General features: G+C 44.2%; 1 protein-coding gene across 1 annotated transcript in view; it reads left to right on the forward strand.

The window, feature by feature from the left end:
* Positions 1–13,375, forward strand: part of LOC144691647 (extracellular calcium-sensing receptor-like) — a 77,231-nt gene that overhangs the window by 21,015 nt on the left and 42,841 nt on the right. Inside the window, 1 exon segment of the mRNA XM_078559950.1 lies at positions 2,018–2,451. Within this exon segment, the coding sequence (XP_078416076.1) occupies positions 2,255–2,451 (197 nt within the window). The 5' untranslated portion in view covers positions 2,018–2,254.

Raw genomic sequence — 13,375 nt, forward strand, 5'->3', positions numbered from 1 at the left:
GCCGGTGTGATAAGGACCAGGAGACCAGAGATTTTGGGGGGCATTTATGGAGGGGAGGGGGGGAGGGGGGTGGGTGCCAGGTGTGGCAGGGTGCCACAATATATTAGTGAGGCATGAGGAGACCACCTCCTCCCCTGGCCCTACAAAAGTAAACAAGTATTTACCTCGGGTTCCTCTTTGGCTGAACTACTAGATGATACTGGATGACATGTGCAGGGTGCACGTTCCTCCCAGTTGGGGCAGAGTTTAACTTTCTGGCCAGCCGCACATGCCAGATCCAAAGGTATTGCAGCCATTTTCACGCCGGGGCCTCATTTAAAAAGAACTAGCTGGATGCTCACTCCAAACAGGAGTCTCAATGCTGCCTGCCAGAGTGTTGTACTCTGTCCTGGACACCATACCAGATTGGAGGCATCCTAACTTTTGACGGATTGGAAGGAAGATCAACTAAGTTGATAAATAGGATTGAATATCTGTGCTATGAGGAAAGACATGAGATATTAGGGATTATTACTTAGTGCAAGTGGAAGGTATTCTCAATTTTAAGTGGGCGACGGACAAAATTCTGACAAATTCTGTTTGGAATTGTCCCGATGGCTGAAAATAATCCTTCTGGTTATAATCCTAGGTTTCTAAGGACATTGGGACAGATGGGGAGAGGGAGTTAGTAAAGTGTGACTAATGATGATCATGGATTACCACGATCTTCTGGGACTTGCTTGATTGCCTTTAGGGCATTGGGTAAAAAATTCCAGGTGATTTTCCTTAAAATTGAGCATAGTTTTTTTTTCTATTTCTTGTCTCTGTGTGCGATGAGTTCAAGTAAATTTGGAACCTTGCGCCATGTTGTGGATGGGCACCGATGGGGTTTTTGCACCCTTCTTGTGTATTTTTAAATCACTGTTCCTAAGTGTGATCTCACCATGAGGTCTGTATTACATGAGAAAGCTCTTGTCAGGAAGCTGTGAAATGTTATATAAATGGAACTGCATTTCCATCTTTTCAGTATCTCAGCAGCACAGTATACTAATTAGGCACACAGGATCTAAATTTGTTCCCTGTCTCATTCTGTCACGCACATACTTTGCATTTTCCAAAGCAATTACCCTATTATCCTGGCTAATGAGCCATAGGCACCTCAAGTCACACCATCTCCCAGGCGATTTGATGTATTTCCTAATAAATTGAGGTAGAGTTCTCCGGAGCATAACCCTAGGGTTTTCATGTCTCACGTTAGCAATAGAAAGATCACCTTCATGTCTGACTAAGGGAGTACCACATTACAAAATTCACTCAAGAATCGATAATCTATCAGTATTAGAAGGCAGCAAACCAAAACTGTGATAACATTGATTATAAAGCAGATGTTCTGCAACATATGCAATTAAACTGCTCTGTCATGTCAGGTTCTTCTGTTTTACCACTTTTCCATAAAATCTGCCTTTAGAATCCGTGAAAGTTTCCATTGGTTCCCAAATTCATTAGTATCCCAAGCTGGCTGAAATTCCAGCTGGACACAACATGGACCACACTAATGTCATTCTCTGGCCTCATCCTCAGAATTCACGTCAGTCCCAGTCAGGAAACTCAATGCAGGTTGTCTTCAAAGCCTTACAAATTTCAGGCTGCGAGGTTGAGAAAAATAAAAGTATGTTTTAGAAGGTAGGTTAGTAAAACTTTCAAATTTTAACAAAAAAACTCACAAGATAGTGCTAAAGGCTTCCTCAAGAATCTCTTTAATGGCAAATTGTGTGCTCATCTGTCATAGCCATGTTTTTCTACCACAAGCCTGTTCACCTGCCTCCTTTCAGCCAAGTTTTGAGTGATAATAGCAGAAATCATGGAGAAACTCATAGTCCTCTCCACAATATCCTTTCCATAAATCAAGGCCAAATCAAAGCGAATTGGCTTCATAGGGAGATGTGAGGAAGGGAAAAAAAGAAGGAAAAAACTTATGTTTTACAATTCCAAAGTGCAAGATTACAGTTACTCAAATTCTGTACTTTCTTTCTCCAAGGAATTTGTCAAAATGGAGCAAAGCTGAACGATTTGTTCATCAGCTATAGGTATGATAGCCTTTTTCAAGATGGAAGACTTCAAGGGGACATCAGTTTTCATCTTTCAAAAATTCTACAACCGTGTCATCCCTCATCATTACAAAGATAAGCAAAAAATTTCATTGATTCTTCTCTAAGTGATTGTGAGAGTGGAGACATCTGATTTGGTGAAGACATCGTCAAGAGAGGACTATACAATGGGGCATTATTATTACCATCTCTTATTCTTGGGATTTACTCTTCTTCAATCTTACAGTGTTTCGGGATATGGTCCAAACCAAAGGGCACAGAAAAAGGGAGACATTATACTGGGAGGTCTTTTTCCAATACACTTTGGAGTGACTGTAAAGGATCAAGACTTAAAATCTAGACCAGAGGCAACTAAATGTATTAGGTAGGACCTTAAGTGCAACAAATTTTTCAAACAAAATTGTGATAAATTGTGCATTTATTAAAAATGTGTATATGCCCATCTTTAGACTTTTGACTATTGCTTTGAAAAGATGGCCCAATAATGCCATAGACTTTCTCAAAACAGTCATTAACAGCCTCTATTCAATCGACATAAGGCAGAAGATCCCAAACTGTGGGTCGTGACCCCCAGTGGGGTTACAGGATGAGCAATTGGGATCACAAGCTCCCAGGCAGCAAAGGTGGCTGTGGAGCACAGTCTCAGATTTGACAACTCTGGGATTAGTTGCAAGACCCCATTAAATGTGCACGATTTTTTTGCCTAAGCGTGCGGCCTTATCTAACAAGCCCTAAAGCCTGATTGCTGACACCAACAGAGCCTGCAAAATGGTAGGTGTCTTAGTTGTTTTGCGTATTTGTATCCCTGCTGTTTGAACCTCCACCCCACTCAACAACTCTCTCCCTGCCCTCCCACAATTTTCACTCTAGGGTCGCCCCAAGTGTGAAACATTAAAATGGGGTCACAGCAGAAAAAAGTTTGGGATGCACTGGCATAAGGGGAAAATATGTAAAAATGTCATATCCTCTTGCTGTCAGTTTGGGCCATTCAACTTTCAAGGCTGCAATTCTTAAATAATCTTTTATTAGATTTGCACAGATGAACCACAGTGAAAATCTGAATTTCATCATTGAGTTAGACCATGATTTCTTGAGATAATGGTATAGCTGAATTTTCACTGAATATATATCATTGAATTTCACTATAATTTACAAATGTGCAACTTTTGCTGTGATTTTAAGGAGTTATATTGAAAAAGAATTGTGATTGTACGCTGGTTTAATGATATATGCTAAGTTTCACTGAATCTTACTGTCGCTTGCAGAGATATTGCTCTACATATCTTAATTGTCACATTACAATTTGCTGAGATATAACTGAATCAGTGTCTTGTCATCTTGTGACTCACTATGAGACAGTAATCGAAGCATAACTGATATCTCATCCAGTTATATAGTGACTCAATGAAATTTAACTAAGATCCCACATAGGCCTATTGTGATTTACGCAGGCAGCGTTTGGATCTCACTTAGCCCTAGTGATTTACCAAGATTTATCTGAGACATGACACTCACTGAAACGTTATCAGCTATAAGATATCATCATTATCGACTTACATTGTGATTTTACTGAAATCTCACTGGTCCCCACAGTAATTTCTGAGATAGAACATTGATCTCACTAAAGCATACAATGATGAACTGAAGCCTCAACTGGATCTTAATTAATTACTGCAAGACTCAGTGAGATGTAAGTGAGATTTCTCATTTATGTTGGGATTTACTGAGATATAGCTAAGTCTTGCATTGTTTACAAAAATGTATCTTTCTTTCTCTACTGATACACTTCATTTAATATCCCACTTAACTGATTATGTCATACTCATGATTTTGTGTTAACAACCCAACATAGTTGTGGGATAAAAATCATATTTCATAGCTCTTCCTTAAAAAGGTAATATGAACTTTAATGATTTACGTGAATCAGTTAGATTATGTTGAGTTATGTGACATTTCATTGTGTCGCACTATACAGTATTGAGTTTTCATTTGGCTCCTATTGAGCTACATTTTGATGTATTAAGCATAGTGATTTGCTAAGTTCTCACTGAGTTACACTGTTCTGTACAATGATTGAAGAATGAAAGAACATGCTATAATATAGAGTTATTCACGTCTCAAGATGTCCAAAGTGCTTCAGAGCGAATGAAGTATTTGAAATATAGTCTTTGTTGTAATTTGGGTAAAAATGGCAGTAAGTTTTCACACAGCATAGTTCATAAAAAAGCAGTGTTAGATGGTCAAGTAATATTTTTTGAGGGGTTCAACAAATCATTTGCCTTAATTATATAATGAAGTTCCACTATGAGAGATCTCGTTGAACACTGTTGTGGTTTTATTAAAATGTAACTTCTCCATGTCACCATATTTATTAGCGCCACATGATTTTAATAGACAATAGAGATACCGTATTGTAAAACAAAATCAATAAACAGCATTGTGTAAGCTGGTAATGCATCATTCGCATCTCTCTGGCTAACATGATTTATTGAGATGTGGCTGAATTTTGCTGATATTTACTGGAATAGAACCAAGGTCTGACTGAGCCTCACAATTTCTAAGACATAATTGCAGTTTCTAGAGATGTGAATGAAGGTCTCACGGTCTATACAACAACAACTGCTTGCATTTATATGGCACCTTTAACATAGTAAAACATCCAAAAGTGCTTCTCAGGAACATTATCAAACAAAATTTGATAACAAACCACACATGAAGACAGGTGACCAAATATTTATTCAAAGAGCTGGGCTTTAAGGAACATCTTAAAGGAGGAAAGATAAAGAGAGAAGTGGAGAGGTTTATGGAGCAAATTCCAGAGTTTAGGGCCTAAACAGCTGAAAGCATAGCCACCAATGGCAGAGCAATGAAAGAGTGGAGGTGGACAAGAGGCCAGAATTGGAGGAGCACAGAGATCTCAGTTGGTTGTGGGGCTGGAGCAAATTAAAGAAATAGGAAGGGGACGAGGCCCTGGAGGGATCTAAAAAAGGATGATCATTTTAAAATTGAGGTGTTGCCGGCCCGGGTGCCAATATAGGTCAGTGAACATGGGGTGATGGGTGAATGGAAATTGGTGCAAGCTATGATACGGGCAGTAGAAACTCAGTGTGCAGTATAAAGACAGCACACAGAGATCAAAATCACATTCCAAAGCCCTGGCTGCATGACTGAGTTACATTATGATTTATTTATTTTACATTGAGTTATGCAGTAAGTTAATGAATTGTGATTGAGCTGCATTGCGAATTTCTGAGTACTCACTGAGTCACAGTAATCTACTGGTTTCTCATCGAGTTACACTGTGATCTATGAAATACTCATTTTCAAACAACGTAGTGCACTCAATTCTCACTGAGTTCCACTAAGTACTGTTATTGCGTTACAGAACTCTGTGAAGTATTGAATCTTATTGCTTTATTGTGATGTTTTATTAGATTACAGTAATGTTGGGAATTTTCTTGGGGTTTCTCCAACTCTGCCAGCGAAGTTAGCGACAGAAGCCCCAGGGAAATAGTCAGCACAAATTACTGGAGGTACACCATGATGTGTTGAGTTGTACAATTAGTTTGCATCAAATTACAATGTAAGTTATTGAATTACACTCAACTCCACTGAATGCTGATTGAGTTACACTAAAATTAATTCATTTTTCATTGTCTTAGCTTATAAACACTGAGCCCTCACTGAGCTCTCCTTAGATTACAGTATGAGTTACTGAGTTCTCGTGGAGTTGGTATATATTTCCAGTGTGTTTGAGTATGACTTCTTGAGTTCTCAAGTGAATTACACCCTAACTAACTAAATTCTCAGTGAATTATTGCTGAGCTGGCATTGTGCTATATTGAAATATTCTGAGTTCTCAGTGAGCTACACTTTGACTTACTAAGTATTTATTCAGTGGTACTGCAATTTACTGGAATTTTATTGCAGTACATTATGATTTACTCTAACAATATTGCATTATGATATTACATGCTCAATGAGTTTCCTGTGATTAATGTAAATTCTATTCATTTTCAGAAGGAGCAGATTCTGCCTGATGAGCTGGTTTGACTTTTTTGAGGAAGTGGCATCCCAAGTGGACATTGAATAATCCTTTGCTAGAGCATATTCAGACTTCTTGAAAACCTTTAATAAGGTTCTACATGAAAGATCATTAAACAACTTAATGTAGCTGATATATCGTGTAAAACTTAGAGATGGATAATGAGCTAGCTGAAAGAGAGAAAGGAGAAGACATTAGTTAGGGAAGTGATGTTGGGCTGGGAAGATGAGCAGTGAATGGAGTACACCACAAGTATCTGTGCTGTGGCACCTACTGTTTTTGATCCAAATAAATGACCTAGGTTCAGAATATTATTGACTGATTTAATTAAACTGTGAATCACAAACGTGAGAGACCTCACTGTTAATGTCATGCAATGAACTCACAGGATGGGACATCCAATCACTTGTTTGGCCTTCTTATAACCTTGTCCCAATTCCAAGGGCTTTACCATTACATTAAGACAGCAAAGGTTAGTCTGGATGAAAATGATCCAGACTTAAAGTTTCTTTAATGCTATTCTCTTGCTGGTGGACAGTGTCACCACTTGTTCACATCTGAAATCTAAAGCGAACAAATGAGTGGTACTGTCTACCAGCAAGGGAATAGCATTAAAGAAACTTTAAGTCTGTCTCATTTTCAACCAGACCAGCCTTTGCTGTCTTAATGGAATGTTAAAGCCCTTGGAATTGAGACAAGGTTATTGTAGTGTTCAATTGTTCTGTGTTTGATTGTGCAGTCTGTTTACTATTGCTGTTCACTGTGCTTGATTAGTTAAGCCTGGGTGTGAACTCTGAGAAAGGTAAACAAACTGTATAAACAGCTGGAAGCGAGGTCTGTAAGCATGGAGAGGACATTTTTAAAAAACTCTTGTAAATTAAGTTCCTCTTCTTCTCTTCTCCTCTTGGTATCCCTCCATCTTGAGAGATGATGGACTGCACTCAGGGTGTATGGTCACTTCTGTATTGAACATCATCTGTTGTGGCTGTAGAGGCTGATTCAGGAGTGGCAGACCCTTCCGCAGCTGGCACAGATGAGTAGCGTTGGCCCGAGGTCAACTGATTTTTTTTTTTCTTCCGGCAGGCTCTTTTTTTTTCTGGTCATTTCTTTTGCCCTCTGCTTTTTCCACGCCCTTCCTGACTGCTTGTCTCCAGGCACTCAGGCCAGCAGTGAAGACTTCCCATACATTAACTCAGATCCCGATCAACTTGAAGTCTCACCTGCAGACATCCTTGTATCGCAAATGTGGGCCACCTGTTGGCCTTGTGCCAAAAGCAACCTTGCCATAGAGCATGTCTTTGAGGATGTGACCACCATCCATTCAGCTCAAATGACCTAGCCAACGGAGTCACCACTGACTCAAGAGGGCAAACATGCTGGGGATCCCTGCACGCTGGTGTACTTCCATATTTGGCACTCTGTCTTGCGAGGAGATGTCTAGTATTGGTCTGAGGCAATGGAGGTGGAAGCTGTTTAGCCTCCTTTCCTTTGTAACTCTTGTATATTTTATACCTTGGAGCTATGCAGAAACGATACACCAGTTTCTATGTGTGTAGGAACTTTATTTTTTATTTATTCTTTGGCAAATAAAGTTTCTACACACATAAGGTCGAATCTTCCATTCTAAAGTTTAAGTTCGGTGGCGGGCGCAGAAGTTGGAGTGATTTCCGCTGGGAGGGGTGGCTGGCTGACTATGTGCAGTCTTGCGCTGTTCAGCTCATTACTTACACATCCATGTGGAGCATGGGGAATCTCATGGCGGGGGCAGGCAGGAAGTTGCTGACCCCGCTGTTACCTTATGGGCTCTAATGTCCAGATGCCATAATTAAAGGGCACCCAGACAGCCATTCACTCACTGCAGGACAGGAGCTCCAGATTTTGCCGAGACCAGGTTGTCTCAGAAAAGAAAGCAACACGGGGCCTCATGGTTCAGCAAAGCCTCCCTGGAAAGGCAGGAGATGCTGTTTCCTGGGATGGCAGCAGCAGGTCCTCCCTTCTGACAGAGTCACAGTGAAGGTTAGTTTCCATGGGGCCCAGCACAGAAATGCCCAGCAGTGTCAAAAAAGAATGAATGATATGCTGCACTCTGCCAGGGCAAGTGCACTGTCTGCTCACTGGAAACTGATGCTCATAAGGGCATCTGGCAGTCTAAGTGTGCGATGTCACACAGGAGTTTGGGTTGCAGCACTCACCAGCAGATGGGACACCTGCACTAAATGTGTGCCAGCCACTTCATGCTCTCGATCTTCTATCAGTTGCAGGACATCCTGCTTCTTAGTCACTTACTGGGCAAGGCTCAGCAGCTGCCATAGGCATGCATGCTCCTGAACTGCTCATGCAACCCTTGGGATAACAATCAATCTTTCTGTCTTTCTGCAGGAGAAGGCCCACAACAAGTGGAAGTGGTACCAGACCGGAGGCGGAATTCCAGACATTTAGCTCCTCACCCCGTATGAGGAGCAGGCCACAGAGATTGCCAGGGAGGAGCAGGACCATGCCTGTGCTGAGGGCGAGATAGGACTTCCCGCAGGAAGCCAGTGAGGATGCCTCCAGTCTGTGGTTGTCAAGTGTGCCCAACAGAGTGAGACATTTATTAAATTAGGGAGCCTGCTTAGTCAATCACTAAATCTTTGTTTTCTGCATTCCAGGAACCAGCAAGAAAAGGCAGAGGCCATCAACTCGGACCAGCCACAGAACCTGTCCCAACCCCACCTCTGAGGAAGATGCCTCTGAAGCCTCAGGGGATGCACCATCACAGTCCTCCACCAGCGCAGATACACACAGCTCGGTGGGTCCACGTTCTAGAGCAGGCTCAGGGTCACAATCTGGTGAGTACTTCACAGGCACGGGTCCACAGCTGGTGGAGGCAATGACAGCCGAGGTCTCTGACACTCAGAGGATTGTTGGAGAACAGGCCCCTGCTCAGCCCCATGCAGACGACGAGCCTCTGGAGCTGGACCTAAGAGACATGTTGGAGATGCAGAAACAGGCAGAAATGCCAGAGGCCATGCGCAGACTGGACTGAACACTGGAGAAATCTATTCACATTCTGTCTGCTGTCATGGCTCCAGCATGTGAGCACTTGGCTGCCTCCATGGAGAGGGTGGTGGCTGCCTTGGAGACTCAGTTCCAGCAGAATGCACAGTGGCTGCTGGATACACGCTTGGACCTACACTCTATCACTCTAGGTGCAGTGTAGCAGTGGCTAGGCAAGAGTGGGACGACACCTCAACTTCCCTCCAGGTGCCCCTTCTCCTCAAGGAGTTAGGGAGGTGCAATTGGGCACCCACAGAGAGGAGCAGCACCAGCCAGGCACACTGGGGTTCATTACCAAGACATTCCAAGGGTGCCCTGCTGCTCCACCTCCCCTTTGCCAGTGACTCCATCACCTCCAGCAGGTCAGGCCAAGGAGGGTGCACCTTCACCTGTGCAGGAGACCCTTAGCAGGCCTGGGCCCACTAGGCCTCCAGCCACCAGATGACTCCCATCAAAGTCATCACTGTCAACAGGGCATAGCAGTCAGCAGGTTGCCTCCACCTTAGCTATGGATGTTGGGGCTGCACCTAGACGTAGCGGTAGGCAAAGAATAATTAAGAAGTATTGAAGCCACAATGGGTGGCACGAGTGTACAACCAAAATATCTAGTTTGGCACTTGTAAAGATATATTCACTTGCACAGTTTGGAAGTTTCCTGGATTCTATCTCGCTGCTAGTTGCTTCAATGGTCACGGGCATTTAAGGGCATGAAATTTGGACCCCCATCAGAGTCCTATAAAGAACTATAGATTCCGTTCTTTCACATTATCAACATAGTGATTACTCAATAATCCCACATATGCATGATTAAGCACAGGCCATCTTTTGTGAATGTGCTGCCTGACCACATATTATGCAAGATATTACTTGCAGCTCACCATGTTCTGACCTCTGAAAATGTGTTCAGCGAGGTCACTGCAGCTCCTGCTGCTGTTGCCCTGATGTGAGATGTGGGTGGATGCCACGAGTACTCAAGGGGAATTAAACCTGCTATGTGAATGGCAAAGAACACTGCAGATGTAGTTCAGCACTGAGAAAGTGAAGCTCTACACTGTCCACTTAACAGTAGAAAACCAGAGGCTGCTCTACATGTCTGGAGAAAGCTGTGGTGGGTACGTCTAATCATTAATGGCCTTCCTTGGTGATTTATCATTTTGAGCTAATATGCAGGCGAAGGCTGTATGTAAGAAGGCAATGGACAAATTAGCCTTGACTACAAGAGGGAGTTGAGTGTAGGATTTAACAGTTACGTGTGCAGTTGACTGAAGCCTTTGTCAGACCTCACATGGAGATTTGTTTGGTCTGTTCGTCTCCTTATCAAGGGTGGCAGTGGACCTCTCATAAAGGGTTTGTAACCGAAGTGCATTGGACCTCACTAAGGACCAGGGTTTTAGTGAATGAAATGAAAGAGAGATGAAGGGGCCTGTATGCTGGACCATGCCGAGGACTGTGAGGCTTTCTATGTGAATCATCAGTAGCTCTAATAGGCCTCTGCAGGGTCCATGCAGGAGAGAAATTTACCTTGGCTGGAGTGTCCACAAAGACAGATCATGGCCTCGCACTAATGCTAAGGTCACATAGAACTGAGAACTGTAGGACCCTCTGCGATAGGAGGGTCCAGAGTGATTGCACCTCAGAAACTCACAGTGCAGGTGAGGGACTCTCAGTGAGTGGACTCCAGAGTTACCTCAAAACTCCTGGGCAGGATAAAGATGTCAAGTGATATGGGTTCACTAACAGCAAGTGGCGATCAGGGCCAGGAACATTATCTTCCCTCCTCAATCTGCATGAAGGAGCGTTCTCGAGGGGCCAAATGGTGGTCTCATGCTGCTCGTCCCTGTGGACCCATCTGCCTGGTTCTGCCTGAAAGAGCTCACTGCCAGGTCTGCTCCTCGATAGGTGCAGGTTTGAGGGTGGCATGAGTGACTGCCGAGGTTAGATTTGATTTTGCTCCTAACTTGCCAAGGACACGGACTTTGTGAGGGCATGGGAAAAATCTCAATTCTACTTAGAGGTACCCGAGGTCATGGGAGAGTGGTGTGCTGAGCAGGTTCTAATGTGCCCATTTAGCTCCAAGGCTCTGCACATTAGCATAGTTTGGTGCATGCAAAGGATCAAAGGAACAACAGGGCAGACAGTAACTAGTGCAATTTAATTCAGCTATCCTAAATCAAGCTACATTAGAACAAAGTATAATGTGCGTAATCAAAAAGGAGCTCAGGCCTTCCAGCCAGTAGAGGATAGAAAACCAATAAGTTAAAGAAATGTGTTGGCAACTGCCTGGAGGTATCTATCAGATTGTCACAGGCCTGCCTGCCGCTTTGTAGCCCTGTTATGGCCTCCACATGTGGCTTGGCAACATCCTGGCCCTCGTCAGCTCCATCCCCTTCACCATCCTCCTCATTAGAGAAGACATCTTAGTCCCCCATGTCTCCCTCAGCTAAGATATCCCCCCTTTGTAGCGCTAAGTTGCGCAGGGTGCAGCAGACAATGATGATCCTGGACACTCTCTGTGCTTAGCATTGGAGAGCCCAGCCTGAGCGGTCCAAACATCTGAACCTCATCTTTAGGGAGCCTGTTGTCTGTTCAATCACAGTGCTGGTAGAGGCACGTGCAGCATTGTTGACCTCCTCTGCGGACGATGAACTGGCATCATCATCCAAGTCTTCTGGGGGTATCCTTTGTCCCCAAGGAGCCAGCCCTGCAATCGCCAAGGTCTTTCAAAAACCCGTGGCAACTGGGAGTGGGTCAGTATGTAAGCATCATGAGAGCTCCCTGGGAACCGAGCACAAACATGCAGGATTGGCCTTCTGTGGTCACATATCAGCTGCACGTTCAAAGAGTTTCCTATTATTGATGAATGTGACTGGCTGTTGCCAGGGAGCTCGCCAGGCCACATGTGTGCAGCCAATAGTGCCCTGCACTTGCGGGAAACCTGAGATTGCTGAAGATCCCAACAGTCTTGCAGCTTTGCTTTCAGGATTCAGGCAGAATTGGACAAATTGGTGCATTCTGCTGAACAGGGCATCTGCCACCTCTCGGATGCACTTATGTGTTGCTGACTGGGAGATGCTGCACAGGTCCCCAATGGAGCCCTGGAAGGAGCCACTGGTAAAGAGGTTTAAGGCAGTTGTGACCTTCAATGCCACTGCTGTGGGATTCCCTCCAAGTCGTTGTGGCCGCAGGTCATCGTGGAGAAGCTGGCAGATGCTTGCAACCACATTCCAGGATATCCAAAGGCATCTCCGGCATTGCCTTTTGCTCATTTGTTGTAGCTGCACCACCTGTGATATAATCACGGTCAGGCCATTGCTCCCCATTGCAGTGGACTCTGTTCACCAGCATCCTGACTTTCTTGAGGCCCCGCTGCCTCTTGCTGCTCAGGCTGTTGTTCCTCCTGACCCTGTGCCAACCTGTGACTGGCCCTCCTTCTCATCTCTGGATGAAAGCCTATAGAAAGGCAGGACTGCCTGAAGCCTGTATCATCTATGCCCCAGTGGACCTGTGAACAAATTAAAGTGATAAATCTAGTGAGCATATGATCTACAGGTTTGCATCTATCTCAGAGTCACCAAGCCAGTGCTAAGCCCTGTGACTGGCCTCCGTCTAGCCCCACCCCACCCTTTCCAGGTGAAGGACATCCTGGAGGACCAGAGATGGGTGTTCTCCTGTTCATACATGACTGCGCATGGAGACGTTGCTATTTGACCAGTATGATGAGAGCCATGTGCGACAACGCTCCCTCTGACACAAGTCAGCTTGCCTCCACTACCCTCAAGACTCTATACAGAGACCATAGCCTTGACAGTATAGAAAGACTAACCTTGTCAGCCATGACCATTCACCCAGGAGGATGGAGGTTTGAAGTTGAGTGTTTGCTGCTGTCCACCAGCCGTGCCCTTTGGAGGCATCCACCTCCCTCCCTCCCCCCTTCATCCCTGCTTCTGACTGCAGCAGATGGCAAGTGGCACAGAATGAACAGCAGCTCCAGACCTTGCTGGGATCTCAATGTTAAGATTTGGGAATAAACCTGCTGTCATGTGGGCTTCACCATAGGGAGAAGAACACAACTGAGCATAGTTCTCATCCAGTTGCCTCATGACTAATAGGGTATCCCTTTAGATAGCCAAATGTGCTGAGCTTGAACTCCATCCACCTGAAAAGACCTTCCTCCCACTTCGAGGTATTGCAGTTTTAAATTGACTAC

The sequence above is a fragment of the Cetorhinus maximus genome, chromosome 16 (genome assembly GCF_964194155.1).
Source record: "Cetorhinus maximus chromosome 16, sCetMax3.hap1.1, whole genome shotgun sequence".
NCBI lineage: Eukaryota > Metazoa > Chordata > Chondrichthyes > Lamniformes > Cetorhinidae > Cetorhinus > Cetorhinus maximus.